Here is a 14,846-nt window from a genome sequence, read left to right on the forward strand (position 1 = left end):
TCTAGTGGGGACAGCTGCAGAAACCTCGCCCCAAGATTGCAGCCCACAAGCGGGTCTGTCTGTGGGGAAAGCACACACCCCCCCCCGGGACTTCCCCCTTGTGCGGGCCCTAGAAATGCCCTGGCTCGATGGTAGCCAAGGTGGGGGAGGTGATATCTTTGACTGGATCAGCTTCTGTTGGGGAGAGAGACAGTCTTCCCAGCTTACACAGAGCCCTGCCTCAGGGCTGGGGAACTAAGCAGAGCATCACAGCTAAACCAAGGTGGGACACTTGGGCCTAGATCAGGAGCTCGCAAAGATTAAACCCTTTAAATGGGGTTGCCAAGGCTGGTGTTAGACTTGCTGGGGCCTAGGGCCGAAGCCAAAGCCTGAGCCCCATTGGCCAGGGCACAAGCTTTTGGGCTTCAGCTTTGGCCCCAGGGCAGCGGGCAGGGCTCGGGTGGGCTCCGGCTTCGATCCCCCCTCCTGGGGTCGTGTATTAATTTTTGTGCTCAGAAGGGGGGTCACGGTGCAATGAAGTGTGAGAACCTGTGGCCTAGATGAGAGGGCCAGAGAGACAGCGGGAGCACAGGGAGATAGGTAATGATCAGGCAGAATTATAATTCGCACAGGTATATATGCCTGGCAATGGATAGCTGGGGACATGCGGGGCTAGACTTGTCTGGGGGATCAGTGGACCAATAGACAGATCTGGGTGTTGTGTAATTATTCTAGTTGCTCAGCGCGGGAGTGCACTAAATTTCTCAATCCAGGCTTGGTAGAACTGGGTTTTTACTGGTTTATAATTTGAATGGATAATACCCATGTTTATTTTTAAGCAGTTTTCTCTCTTTAAATTTTCATGGTTCCAGAGGGTCAGACAATGGGGGGGGGGGGTTCATTGTGGAATGACACGAAGATTCAAAAAGTCCAAGTTTTAGTACCATTAAAACACCAGCCGTCACCATCCCATGTTGTAATATGCCAAATAAATGGCCCTAAATCAAATTCGACTAAGCTGCCAAGAGGCATGTTTCTTACTTTGCCTTGCGGTACCTTTCAGTTGTTATCCATGGGGAGATTGGTTCATGGGTTTGTGCCTGGGCGGTGAAATCCACGTTGACGGATGTTTACAGGTGAGCCTCTAACTAATCCTTCCAAGCCTACCTCAGTCCCTTGCCCAAATGACCCCACATTTGGATCACTAATCAGGGCACCAGAACAGGGGGGGCTAGAGGGCCATGGCCCTCCCACTTTTTACTGTCCATAAGGGCGAGCGGGGAGGGGAGGGTGCCTTGGGGGAAGAGACAGTGCAGGGACAGGGTCTGGGGCAGAACGGGTGGTGCAAAGGCAGAGCCTGGGGGAGGAATGGGCCATGTGAGGGTGGGGGACCAGGGAGAAGAGGCAGTGCGGGGGTGGGGCCTCAGGGGGGGCGGTGCAGCGCATGGGGCCATGGTTCGGACGCATGAGGCCCCCCACTTTTAGGGCATTTCCGCTGCTCCCGTCACTGATCACGAAGCATGTGAGTGAGGAGTGCTGTGCTGCGTCTTTCTCCTCCCCTTTCCCCCCCACAGCATATCGCCCCCCTCTGCCCCATTTCCAGCTCACCCTCCCTTTCCCGTCCCATTTAGTCACCAGCAGTTCTGAAGCCAGGTATGCACAGGTGTGTTGGTAGAACCTGTGACCTCGAAGAAAAGTGGGTTTGTTTTGGTTGGGGGGGGGCAGTATCTCAGTAATCTCATGCTCAAATGACCTGACATTTGAGTCACCAACCCTCTCCTGGGCCCCCGTAAGGCACAGCAAATTGCAGGACAATCTGGGTAGGCACACAGATTTGGGGGACGCCTAGGGCTTGTCTACACTTGAAACGCTCTTGCAGCTGCAGTTAAAACTCTGGTTTCCGAGTAGCAGCCGTGTTAGTCTGTATTCGCAAAAAGAAAAGGAGGACTTGTGGCACCTTAGAGACTAACCAATTTATTTGAGTGTAAGCTTTCATGAGCTCATGAAAGCTTATGCTCAAATAAATTGGTTAGTCTCTAAGGTGCCACAAGTCCTCCTTTTCTTTTTAGTTAAAACTCTGTACGTCCTGTAGGCTCCTCTGTCTGCCCATACTCAGGCTCAGTGTAACCCTTTGCAGGTCATGAGCTTCAGGTCTGGTCAACCCAGATACTTTGCTCAAGGGTGTGAAAAAGCCACCTCCCTAGCAACACAGTTCGCCCGACCTAGCCCCCGGGGTTGACAGTGCTAGGCCGGGTTACGTCTGCATGGCAAATTAAGCCCGGGCTTGTAGTCTTGGTGTTTGTGGACTTGCTTGTGGACAGGTGGCACCTGGGCTTGCAGCGTCCACGCTGCATTGTAAACCTGGCCTTACGATTGCCAGACCTGGTCTCCCCAAGACGTAGGCCTTCTGACTCAGATTTGCGGCTTGAGCCACGTCCACACTGCAAAATGACAGGCCTTGGACCCGAGTCATAGCGGGACTTGGGCTCTCACCCACCCCCACAGCGAGGTCCTAGGACTTGGGTCCAGAGCGCTTCCTGAGCCGAGTCAGACTGATTTGTGTGTGGACAGAAAAGGGGGCTTGGACTCAACCCTGGGTCAGAGCCCGGGCTTAGTGTGGAGTGTAGACATCGGGCTGGTCTAAGCTAGGAAATTGGTCGGTATAACTCAGGGGTGTGAAAAATCCACTACTTTGAGTGATGCCGTTAAACCGACCTAAGCCCCAGCCTGGCCAGCGCTAGGTCGAAAGGAGAATTAGCTCCTGGGGGTGCACTGTCCCAAATTGCTACCTGACATCATTTGCTACTGAGGGTGCGTACTGAGCAGGCTCAGTAACATGTGCTGAAGCCGCCCGCTGCCCTCACCCTGCCCTCACTTGGCACCAGATTCTTCTGACTGCTTTTTACAGGGGTTAGAAAGGGGCAAAGTGGAGGAGGCGGGTGGCCAGGGGGTGGAAATTGACTGGCCCGGGGTGGAGGTGCGGGTGGGGGTCAAGCAGCTGGAGGCGGGGTAGCAACTTGTGACAGAGCATGGGGTGCGTGTGTGGGGGGGTGTCTCTCCTCCACATGGGGTTGCTGGGCCGAGGGTTGGCCCCAGCCGGGCCCCATTTCCCCTGGATAGAGACTTTCAGTCCTACAGGGGGGCCGCAACAATTTGTACAGTGGGGGGGGGGGAGCGGGGGCGGAGAGCCATTGACCCAAACTGCAAACCCTGCATATGATGGGAACCGCTTCAAGCCAGGGGGGGCGGCAGCCCCCACCCCACCCCAGTCCAGCACCTCTGGGAGCTTGGGAAGGGGGGGTCCCCGGAGCTGCCCCCGCGAGTGGGCTCTGGCTCTGGCTCTGGCTCAGGGACGGGAGGCGGCAGCCCTCTCCCGCTCCCCCGGCCGGGCGTTTCCTGTGATCAGCAGATCCGGGGGCTGAACTTCCCGGGTTAGCGGCTGCTGCTTCCGTAGCGCCGAGCCAGGCCCCCGCTGTGCCCAGCCCGGGTGGGGACCGTCTGCGGCGGCTGCCACCAGCCCCGGGCTCGGCCCGCACCAGCCCCCGGGGCCGGAGCCTGCAGGTGATGGGGGGACCCGGGGGAAAGGGCCGGGGCCGGGCAGGACAGTGTCTCTGCACCCAGGGCCCCTGCTCGCCCCAGCTCTGCTCCCCGGGGATCCTGCGAGTCCCAGAGCTGCTGCCCCCTCAGCTCCCCGCCGCCCCCAGGCTCTCAGCCGCTGATCCGGCGCGGGGAGAGCGAACGCCCCCGGGAACAGGACAGTCTCCTAGGCAGAGGGGGAAGGAGACAGAAAAATGGGGGGTGGGTGGGGGGGGGGGAGTGGGAGGGGCAGCCGGAGCAATAAGTGGGGAAGGAGGTTCCCAGCTCCCAGCCTTGGCCAAATCCATCCCTGGGCAGAGCTGACTTTCCTGGGACCCAGGTGAGGAGCTGGGAGAGGAAAAGCCAGGTCCTGTCTTGCCTGAGTCCTGGGGGACAGTGTCGGGCGGGGATCCCCCAAAGCGGCCCCTTTGACTTGGCTCTTTGCTGGCGTTTGGTCCCAAGACTCGGTCACTGGGTGGGTTCAGTACTGCTGGGAAGGGCCGGGGCTAGGCTGGGATAAAGTGACCCAGCCTGGCCCAATCCATCTGTCTGCAGGGAGAGAGTGGGGGGTGGTGGGGATTCGGGGGGTGATATGGACTCAGGCCCCACCCCAGTCGCCTTGCTCCATCCTGGCAGGCTGCCGAATAACGGCCACAATTCGCTCTGGATCCTCTCACTCTTTGGGGGACAAACTTTCTGGGACTCGGCTCATCTGAGGCCGTATTGTTTGGAAGAGACAAAAGCCAGAGGAGGCGGAAATGTCCCCATCTGTGGGATGGGGGAGCAGCTCCCCAAAGCACCCAGTTCTGTTCAGGAGGGGGAGTCTAACCAATCAGCACTCCTGGGAACGGCATATGGGGTTTTGGGGGAAGCTGGGATCGCCCCAGGAGCAGCAGGTGCTGAGTGGGGCTCTCTTGTTCTTTCAGCTGCTTTAAAGGAGCCAGCTGCGTGTTCCCGATGGAGAAGTGGCTCTTCCTAGATCCTCGGCAGAGGGCCCTGTACAGAGATGTCATGCAGGAGAGCTATGAGACCCTGATGTCCCTCAGTAAGGAACTGTCTGCCTTCGGTTATGGGATGGTCTGCCCTGGCTGGGATGATTTAGTTGCGGATTGGTCCTGCTTTGAGCAGGGGGTTGGACTAGATACCTCCTGAGGTCCCTTCCAACCCTGATATTCTATGAGTCTATGAAGTTGTCTCATACACTGGGGCTGTGCACGGTGCTGGTCAGCATGAGTAAGAGCAGCTCCAAGGCTGCTCTAAGTTACTCTTTGCTTCTCATGGACCTCTGTGCTCCCTGGGATGCAAAGAACAGCTCTGCCCTAGTGACCGGAGTCCCACAGTCCTCACAAAGCACCTTTGAAATCAGTAGGAGTTTTGTCTTGTCCCCCTGCAGCTCTGGTACTGGCCAGCGGCCGAGATAGGCTATTGGGCTAGATGGACCATTGCTCTGCCCCGGTTTGGCCGTGCTTATGTTGGGTGAATACTGCAAGGATGAATTAGTAATAATATTTGATTTTGTGTCACCTCGGGCGTAACAGATCAGAAGCCAGCCCTACCTCGTAGGACACGAAACACTTTGGAAAAATTCCATTGAAATCGACATTTTCCCAGTGGGGGAAATGTCAGTTTTGACAGAACCCCATTTTCCAATGAAAACGTTTCTACCAGTTCAGTTCATTCAAGATTGTAGCTTCATTGGTGGGCACGAAGGGGCGGAGTTAAGGGCTGGCTTCAAGAGGGCGCTCAAGCACCGAGGCCATGGAGGTTCCATAAGGCTTTGACCCGAAAAAAGCAAAACCGCGTCTCTGCCCCGGTCTGGCTTGTGAGCGCATCATGGCTCAGCTGTAGGGCTGGATTCACGACGATTTTTGTTTTCATTTCATTTCCGAGGTTGTGGTTCGGTTTTGTTTAAGGAGAAGCAGGTTCGATTACCAAGGCTGCCCGACTCGCCGGCTTGCACAGAACTGCAAATAGAGCTCACGGATTAGAGAAAGGGAATGAATTGGTGGGTAGGGTTTTGGGCTGGGATTTAAGAGTGCTGGGTTCATAGATTCATAGATATTAAGGTCAGAAGGGAGCATTATGATCATCTAGTCTGACCTCCTGCACAATGCAGGCCACAGAATCTCACCCACCCACTCCTGCAATAAACCTCTCACCTATGTCTGAGCTATTGAAGTCCTCAAATCATGGTTTAAAGACTTCAAGGTGCAGAGAATCCTCCAGCAAGTGACCCGTGCCCCATGCTACAGAGGAAGGCGAAAAACCCCAAGAGCCTCTTCCAATCTGCCCTGGAGGAAAATTCGTTCTCGACCCCAAATATGGCGATCAGCAGAACCCTGAGCATATGGGCAAGATTCACCAGCCAGATACACAGGAAAGAATTCTCTGTAGTAACTCAGATCCTACCCCATCTAACAGCCCATCACAAGCCATTGGGCCTATTTACCATGAATATTTAAAGATCAATTAATTGGCAAAATCATGTTATCCTATCATACCATCTCTGCATATGGTGCTGCATATGGGCCAAGGATGCTTCACGGGTGGGGCAGCTGCATGTGGCAGGGGCCATAGGTGCCCCGCTCATGCATCTAAGGAACACAGCTTGCCTCAGGAAATCCCGAGGGATCAACCCAGTAGCAGTACCGGGGCCAGCCAATATGGGGAGACAAGCTCACACACTGCACCAGGCCCAGCTGGTGAGAAGGCAGGAGAGACAGGCCAGGAGGTGGGGTGCGGTGGGACTGGGAAAGCCCACGCTGGGTGGGAGGTGGCGGCTGATGCAGAGTATTAAGGAGGCTGTCAGGTGAATGGCTTGACAAACCCTAATCTCTCCCCTCTTTTATCCCCGTACCCATGTGCAGAATATCCCATCCCTAAACCGGACGTGATCTCCCGGCTGGAGCAAGGGGAAGAGCCGTGGGTCCCCCCGGATCTCCAGGGCTCTGGGGGAAGAGACCTCCCGAGAGACGCCAGCCCAGGTGAGGAAACCCGTTCGACCAGCTCAGAAACCATCTGGGAGCAAAGTCGGGAGCTGGCTTTCCCAAGGAAGCCCCCCTGGGAGCTCTCCCACTTCCGGCTCAGCACCTTGGCTTGACGGCCAAGCTTTTTGGGGGGCCCTTCCACTCAACACGACAGTGTCTGCAATGACTTTGGGATGCCACGTCCGCTCGATTCCAAAGTTTCGGGGCATGTTCTCGGGACGAGCGGTCAGAACCCGATCCACTTTGGGGAAAATCAGACAACCGAAAATGGGGGGTGGTGGGGGGAGACAAGACACACGGAGCCCCTGCCAGCTGAGGAGCCCAGCCAAGATTCCAGCACCTCTGCAGTTGTCTGTTGATCAAGCCGCTGGTTGATGGTGCCGTGAGCGCTTTCTAACATAACTACTGCCTGGTTTCCTCTCTGCCCGTCCTCCCACTGGCCCCTGGAATGACTTCTCTCCCAGACAGAAAGAAGAGGGGCATTCACAGCCTCTAGAAAAGGGGGCACAGCAAGATTGGGGGTACACACAGAGCCCTTGGCACAGTGGGAACAGGGAGTATGGGGGGAAGGGAGGAGTGAGGAGAGGTGGTGGGGAGTCCCTGCAATGCCCCCCGGCACATGGCTTGGCTTACATCTGGACTCTCTCCTTACCCCAGGGACAGCAAGCGAGACCGAAGGGGAGGCTCCACAGACAGGAGGCCCTGAGACGGCATCATCGGGAAGCAGCGGGGGGAAGGTGGCCCGCAATGCCAAAGGGGGCAAGGCCGGCAGGTCCGGAGGCCAGCAAGGAAAGCCGCCGGGGAAGAGACAGGGCAGAGAAGCTCCATGCAACGGAGGCTTCAAGAAAGTCCGGGATGGGGCAGCCCCGCGGAGAGGCAGATTGGGGGAGAGCCCCGAAGCCAGGCTCAGTGCAGGAGAGGAGCCCTCTCTGTGCCCGGAGTGCGGGGAGAGCTTTACGGAGAGCTCCGCCCTCCTTACCCACCAGAGATCCCACGTGGGGCAGGGCTCCTACCCGTGCCCGGAGTGTGGGGAGAGCTTCATCGAGAGCTCCGCCCTCCTTACGCACCAGCGGTCCCACGCGGGGCAGGAGCCCGGCCCGCGCCGCCGTCCCCAGGCCCCCGGCGGGAAGCGTTACCGCTGCTCGGAGTGCGGGGAGCGCTTCCGGGTGGGCTCCCACCTGGCCACTCACCTGCGCCTCCACACCGGGATCAAGCCCTTCCAGTGCGCCGACTGCGGGAAGGGCTTCGACTGGGGCTCACACTACGCCCGGCACCGGCGGCTGCACACCGGCGAGCGGCCCTTCCAGTGCGCCGACTGCGGGAAATGTTTTGGGCGCAGCTCCCACCTCTACCGGCACCAGCGGGCCCACGCCGGCGGGAAGCCCCTGGAGTGCCCGGACTGCGGCAAGGCCTTCAACAGCAGCGCCTTCTTCCACAAGCACCAGCGGGCCCACGCAGCCCCCCGGCAGCCCCACCGCTGCCCCGAGTGCGGGGAGAGCTTCCCCCGCAGCGCCGCTCTGGCCCGGCACCGTCGGAGCCACCGGGGAGACAAACCCTTCCGGTGCGGGGACTGCGGGAAAGGCTTTGCCTGGAGCTCCCACCTGGAGCGGCACCGGCGGGTCCACACCGGCGAGCGGCCCCACACCTGTGGGGAGTGCGGGGAGGCCTTCAGCCAGAGCGCCCACCTGGTGAAACACAAGCGGGTGCACACAGGCGAGAGGCCCTACGGGTGCCCGGACTGCGGGAAGAGCTTTGGGGACAGCTCGGCACTGGCCAAACACCGGGGGTGCCACGCCGGCGGGGAGAGACGCCGCCTGGCTGCGAAACGCCCAGCGGCAGAGAGACCCCATCAGTGCAGCGACTGTGGGAAAAGTTTTGCTCGGAGCGCGGCGCTGGTGAGGCACCGGAAAAGCCACACCGAAAGGCAGCCCGACAGTGGGGAGAGCTCAGCCCAGACGAGCCCCGCGGGGGACAACTCCCCCCATCCCTGCCCCGACTGCGGGAAAAACTTCCCTCGAGGCTCCCAGCTGGACAGACACCGGCGCCTCCTCCACGCAGCGGGTCCGCCCCACCAGTGCCCACAGAGCGCCGTGCTGACCAAGCATCGCTGGGGCAACAGACCTTTCCGGTGCGGAGACTGCGGGAAAGCCTTTGCCTGGAGCTCGCACCTGGCCCGGCACCGGCGGGTCCACACCGGCGAGCGGTCCCACACCTGCGGGGAGTGCGGGGAGGCCTTCAGCCAGAGCGCCCACCTGGTGAAACACAAACGGGTGCACGCAGGCCAGCAGAAGAGCTCTGGGCACAGCTCGGCGCTGGCCAAGCACCGGGCTGGCAGAGAGGACACATCCCACGGCTCCGGCGACTGCGGGAAAAGTTTCAGCTGCGTCACGGACCTCGACCAGCACCGGCCTTCCCACGCAGCGGAGAAACCCTACCGGTGCGGGGACTGTGGGAAAAGCTTCAGCCAGGCACCGGCGCTGGCCAGGCACCGGCGGCTCCACGCCGCTGGGGGGAAACCCTTCCGCTGTGCTGACTGCGGGAAGGGCTTCGCCTGGAGTTCCCACTGGGAGCGGCACCGGCGTGTCCACACCGGCGAAAAGCCTTTCCAGTGCGCCGACTGTGGGAAATGCTTCGGGCGCAGCTCCCATCTCTACCGGCATCAGAGGAACCACCCCAGAGAGAAACCCTCCTCCCAAGGGGCTGAGTAAGGGGGAACGCGACCACCAGGAAGGGACCCTAATGAGACAACAGGGAAACCAACCCCAGGAACCTTCCTGCCAAAGGTGCAACTAAGAGGGAAGGTGTCTGCTAGGGATGAGATAACAAGGAGTCCACCTGGGAGAGGAACCCCTTTGAGTTTGATCTGTATTAGGCATCGGGGAATCCTCTCAGGGCCAAGAATTCCAATCCATGCACTAACTGGGGCTAATGTTCGTCCGTCACGCGTGTTCGGCTGCACCCAGCCGCTGATCAGTGAGCCCCTAGTGGCCGGCACGCCATGAAGAGGAATCTCCTCCTCTCACCCAAGTTGGATGGGAAGCAGCAGAGGGAGGGGAGGTGCCGTCACTTTCCCTAAACCACATCGACCCCTGACGTCCACCCTCACGCACGCCCTCTCCCCGGTCTCTATCTCCCCTCCACTGGGCAGGCGTCAGGGCTGCCTCCCGCTCGTCCGTGGATGAAATAAAGGCTTGAGAGAGAAACTTTTCGCACAGAACAATCCATGACCCATAGGTGGTTTCAGAGGAGGCACTGGACAGAAGTTGGGGAAAGGCGGAGGTACCGCTTCTCAGTGGGCAGCACCCAGCACTCAGGCACTCCGGAGGAGAGGAGGCCAGGCTGCAAAGGTCAAAAAGGAGAACGCCTGGAAATGGGAGGCAGAACGGACCCATGGGACTCACTGCTGCAGGATAAGGGCCCATTTCGGGATGGTTTCTGGCAAGCGTTCACAGGCTAAAGGCGCTAAGTCCCAGGAGCAAGCGGGGCTGGGTGCCACATTTATGTCGTCCCCCATTAGCCCGAGCATCCCATTTATACCACTCCCCATTAGCCAGAATACCAGGTTTATACCATTAGCCAGAGTGTCACATTTATTTCATTCCCCTTTAGTCAGTGTCACATTTATATCATTCCCCATTAGCCGGAGTGTCACGTTTACACCATTCCCTGTTAGCCAGAATACCACATTTTATACCGTTCCCCATTAGCTCAGCGATTCTTCGAGCTGCTGTGTCAGGAAACATTTCAAAGCAGGATCCAGGATTTTCACCAGAACGGACGTTGGTAGTCGAGTCTGGGAGACGAGGCTGAAATGGGGGGGAAGGAAGCTAGATCTTGATCCCTTTAGTGGTTCCTGATGCAGTCAGGAGGAGGGAGGCGGGAGCTGGTCGAAATGCTGGGATTGAACCAGGAACAGCCAGAGTTAAAAGCATGAGTAGTCTGCTACAGCTTGATTTAAAGCTTTGAGTCAGGTTCTGTCACAACTCATACCTTGTGGATTGGCACAGAGGGGGACTGGGAATGAACGCTCACCCAGTGGATTACATAGGGACACCACCAGGTTTGCTCTTGGGGACCTGGTGACTGAGAACTGTTAACTCAATGCAGGGGCGAGAGGCAGGAAATCTCTCGGGGGCCGGCTGGAGCGTGGGAAGGGCTGGGAGGCCATCCCAGGAGAAGTAACCCCGTAATTCTTAGGGGATGACCCTGAGCGGAACTGAGAAGGAAGCTGGGGGAGATGACGCCCCTTCGTGGGTCCTGAATCCAGGCCGGGTCCCGTCACTTAGCGCAGCTGGTCACCTGTCCTGGGTGGGGATGACAGAGACTGTCTGTGTCCCATTCACCCTCACAAACCTGCCCAGGGGGGCATAAAAGCCTCAACTGGGTTTTGAGACCTGGAGGCTGCTATGACTTGCCCCCTGCTGATGAGGCCACCTGCTGTCCTATCCAGTCCCACTAGCAACTGGATTACTGAACTCCACTTTCTCTGGGCATTTGAATTGTTGCCTATTAGAAAACAGTGCAGCCTAGCAGGTCTGTAAATCAGGAGACCCGGGCAAGACAGGTACCCCGCCCTAGGGGGCAGCATGCTCCAGCTAGAGCTCTGGTAGCAGGACACCTGGGTTCCAGGGGCACAAGCACAGGGCGGGTCAGGGGGCCATGGCCTTCCCACTTTTTATTGGCCCGGGGAGGGGCAGAGAAGAGTGACCAGGGGGCGGGGTTTGGGGGGGAAGAGGCAGGGCGGGAGCAGGGCCTCAGGGGGAAGGGGTGATGCAAGGCCAGGGCGGGGGTCAGGGAGAAGGGGCAGCATGGAGGTGGGGCCTCATGGGAAGGGGCGGTGTGGGGGCATGAGCTCAGGGAGAAGGGGTGTCGTGGGGGCTGGGCCTCAGGGGGAAGGGGAATGTCAGAGAAAATGAACCATTGTGCTATCAATTCGTCATTAAAATAATATTTCTCCATTTGCTACATTGTTTTTTAAAAACTCCCCCTGTAATTGTTGTCTTCTCAGGTTCGACAGTGCAGGGCAAACAGTATTTAAAAGTGTGGGCTTTTTTCCAGAATTAGGTTGTTGGGGTTTTTTTCCCTCTTAAGTCTTCAGGAAAAGGTTAACAACAAATACATGGGAAATAATGCAGCAGGCAAGTGGATCATGGTATAAAATAAAGGGGTGGAATGAGACATTTGTTTAATCATTTGCAGTGTTGTTGTAGCCGTATCGGTCCTAGGATGTTAGAGAGATCATGTATCTTTTACTTGTCTCTCACCTTCATTTCATTTCAGTTAATTCAGTTTAGCTTAATTTGCTTCTGATAGAGGTCACTTTGGGTATGTCTACACTATGGAATAAGGTCGAATTTATAGAAGTCAGTTTTTTAGAAATCGGTTTTATATATTCGAGTGTGTGTGTCCCCACAGAAAATGCTCTAAGTGCATTAAGTGCATTAACTCGGTGGAGCGCTTCCACAGTACCGAGGCTAGAGTCAACTTCCGGAGCGTTGCACTGTGGGTAGCTATCCCACAGTTCCCGCAGTCTCCGCTGCCCATTGGAATTCTGGGTTGAGATCCCAATGCCTGATGGGGCTAAAACATTGTCGCGGGTGGTTCTGGGTACAAATCGTCAGGCCCCCCTTCCCTCCCTCCCTCCGTGAAAGCAAGGGCAGACAATCGTTTCGTGCCTTTTTTCCTGAGTTACCTGTGCAGACGCCATACCACGGCAAGCATGGAGCCCGCTCAGGTAACCGTCACCGTATGTCTCCTGGGTGCTGGCAGACGCGGTACGGCATTGCTACACAGTAGCAGCAACCCATTGCCTTCTGGCAGCAGATGGTGCAATACGACTGGTAGCCGTCCTCGTCGTGTCCGAGGTGCTCCTGGCCGGGAGTGCCTGGGCAGACATGGGCGCAGGGACTAAATTTGGAGTGACTTGACCAGGTCATTCTCTTTAGTCCTGCAGTCAGTTCTATTGAACCGTCTTATGGTGAGCAGGCAGGCGATACGGATTGCTAGCAGTCGTACTGTATCATCTTCTGCCGGGCAGGCAAGAGATGAGGATGGCTAGCAGTCATATTGTACCATCTTCTGCCGGGCAGGCAAGAGATGTGGATGGCATACAGTCCTTCTGCACCGTCTGCTGCCAGCCAAAGATGTAAAAGATAGATGGAGTGGATCAAAACAAGAAATAGACCAGGTTTGTTTTGTACTCATTTGCTTCCCCCCCCCCCCCCCGTCTAGGGGACTCATTCCTCTAGGTCACACTGCAGTCACTCACAGAGAAGGTGCAGCGAGGTAAATCTAGCCATGTATCAATCAGAGGCCAGACCAACCTCCTTGTTCCAATAAGAACAATAACTTAGGTGCACCATTTCTTATTGGAACCCTCCGTGAAGTCCTGCCTGAAATACTCCTTGATGTACAGACACCCCCTTTGTTGATTTTAGCTCCCTGAAGCCAACCCTGTAAGCCGTGTTGTCAGTCGCCCCTCCCTCCGTCAGAACAACGGCAGACAATCGTTCCGCGCTTTTTTTCTGTGCGGACGCCATACCAAGGCAAGCATGGAGGCCGCTCAGCTCACTTTGGCAATTAGGAGCACATTAAACACCACACGCATTATCCAGCAGTATATGCAGCACCAGAACCTGGCAAAGCGATACCGGGCGAGGAGGTGACGTCAGCACGGTCACGTGAGTGATCAGGACATGGACAAAGATTTCTCTGAAAGCATGGGCCCTGCCAATGCATGCATCATGGTGCTAATGGGGCAGGTTCATGCTGTGGAATGCCGATTCTGGGCTCGGGAAACAAGCACAGACTGGTGGGACCGCATAGTGTTGCAGGTCTGGGACGATTCCCAGTGGCTGCGAAACTTTCGCATGCGTAAGGGCACTTTCATGGAACTTTGTGACTTGCTTTCCCCTGCCCTGAGGCGCATGAATACCAAGATGAGAGCAGCCCTCACAGTTGAGAAGCGAGTGGCGATAGCCCTGTGGAAGCTTGCAACGCCAGACAGCTACCGGTCAGTTGGGAATCAATTTGGAGTGGGCAAATCTACTGTGGGGGCTGCTGTGATGCAAGTAGCCCATGCAATCAAAGATCTGCTGATATCAAGGGTAGTGACCCTGGGAAATGTGCAGGTCATAGTGGATGGCTTTGCTGCAATGGGATTCCCTAACTGTGGTGGGGCCATAGACGGAACCCATATCCCTATCTTGGCACCGGAGCACCAAGCCGGCGAGTACATAAACCGCAAGGGGTACTTTTCGATAGAGCTGCAAGCTCTGGTGGATCACAAGGGACATTTCACCAACATCAGTGTGGGATGGCCGGGAAAGGTACATGACGCTCGCATCTTCAGGAACTCTGGTCTGTTTCAAAAGCTGCAGGAAGGGACTTTATTCCCAGACCAGAAAATAACTGTTGGGGATGTTGAAATACCTATAGTTATCCTTGGGGACCCAGCCTATCCCTTAATGCCATGGCTCATGAAGCTGTACACAGGCAGCCTGGACAGTAGTCAGGAGCTGTTCAACTACAGGCTGAGCAAGTGCAGAATGGTGGTAGAATGTGCATTTGGACGTTTAAAGGCGCGCTGGCGCAGTTTACTGACTCGCTTAGACCTCAGCGAAACCAATATTCCCACTGTTATTACTGCTTGCTGTGTGCTCCACAATATCTGTGAGAGTAAGGGGGAGAGGTTTATGGCGGGGTGGGAGGTTGAGGCAAATCGCCTGGCTGCTGGTTACGCACAGCCAGACACCAGGGCAGTTAGAAGAGCACAGGAGGGCGCGGTGCGCATCAGAGAAGCTTTGAAAACCAGTTTCATGACTGGCCAGGCTACGGTGTGAAAGTTCTTTTTGTTTCTCCTTGATGAAACCCCCCGCCCCTTGGTTCACTCTACTTCCCTGTAAGCTAACCACCCTCCCCTCCTCCCTTCAATCACCGCTTGCAGAGGCAATAAAGTCATTGTTGCTTCACATTCATGCATTCTTTATTCATTCATCACACGAATAGGGGGATGACTACCAAGGTAGCCCAGGAGGGGTGGTGGAGGAGGGAAGGAAAATGCCACACAGCACTTTAAGCACAGCACTTTAAAAGTTTACAACTTTAAAATTTATTGAATGCCAGACTTCTTTTTTGGGGGCAAACCTCTGTGGGGGAGTGGCTGGTTGGCCGGAGGCCCCCCCACCGCATTCTTGGGCGTCTGGGTGTGGAGGCTATGGAACTTGGGGAGGAGGGCGGTTGGTTACACAGGGGCTGTAGTGGCAGTCTGTGCTCCAGCTGCCTTTGCTGCAGCTCAACCATACA

The 14,846-nt window shown here is 56.7% G+C and overlaps 1 protein-coding gene across 1 annotated transcript; it reads left to right on the top strand.

The window, feature by feature from the left end:
- Positions 1-3,436: 3,436 nt before the first annotated feature.
- Positions 3,437-11,250, top strand: LOC140897897 (uncharacterized). Its single transcript, XM_073311133.1, has 4 exons — positions 3,437-3,540; positions 4,482-4,600; positions 6,423-6,539; positions 7,200-11,250. Exons 2-4 carry the CDS (start codon positions 4,513-4,515, stop codon positions 9,248-9,250), a joined length of 2,256 nt encoding a protein of 751 aa, XP_073167234.1. The 5' UTR covers positions 3,437-3,540; positions 4,482-4,512; the 3' UTR covers positions 9,251-11,250.
- Positions 11,251-14,846: the final 3,596 nt, after the last annotated feature.

Source organism: Lepidochelys kempii, chromosome 14 (genome assembly GCF_965140285.1).
Source record: "Lepidochelys kempii isolate rLepKem1 chromosome 14, rLepKem1.hap1, whole genome shotgun sequence".
Lineage (NCBI taxonomy): Eukaryota > Metazoa > Chordata > Testudines > Cheloniidae > Lepidochelys > Lepidochelys kempii.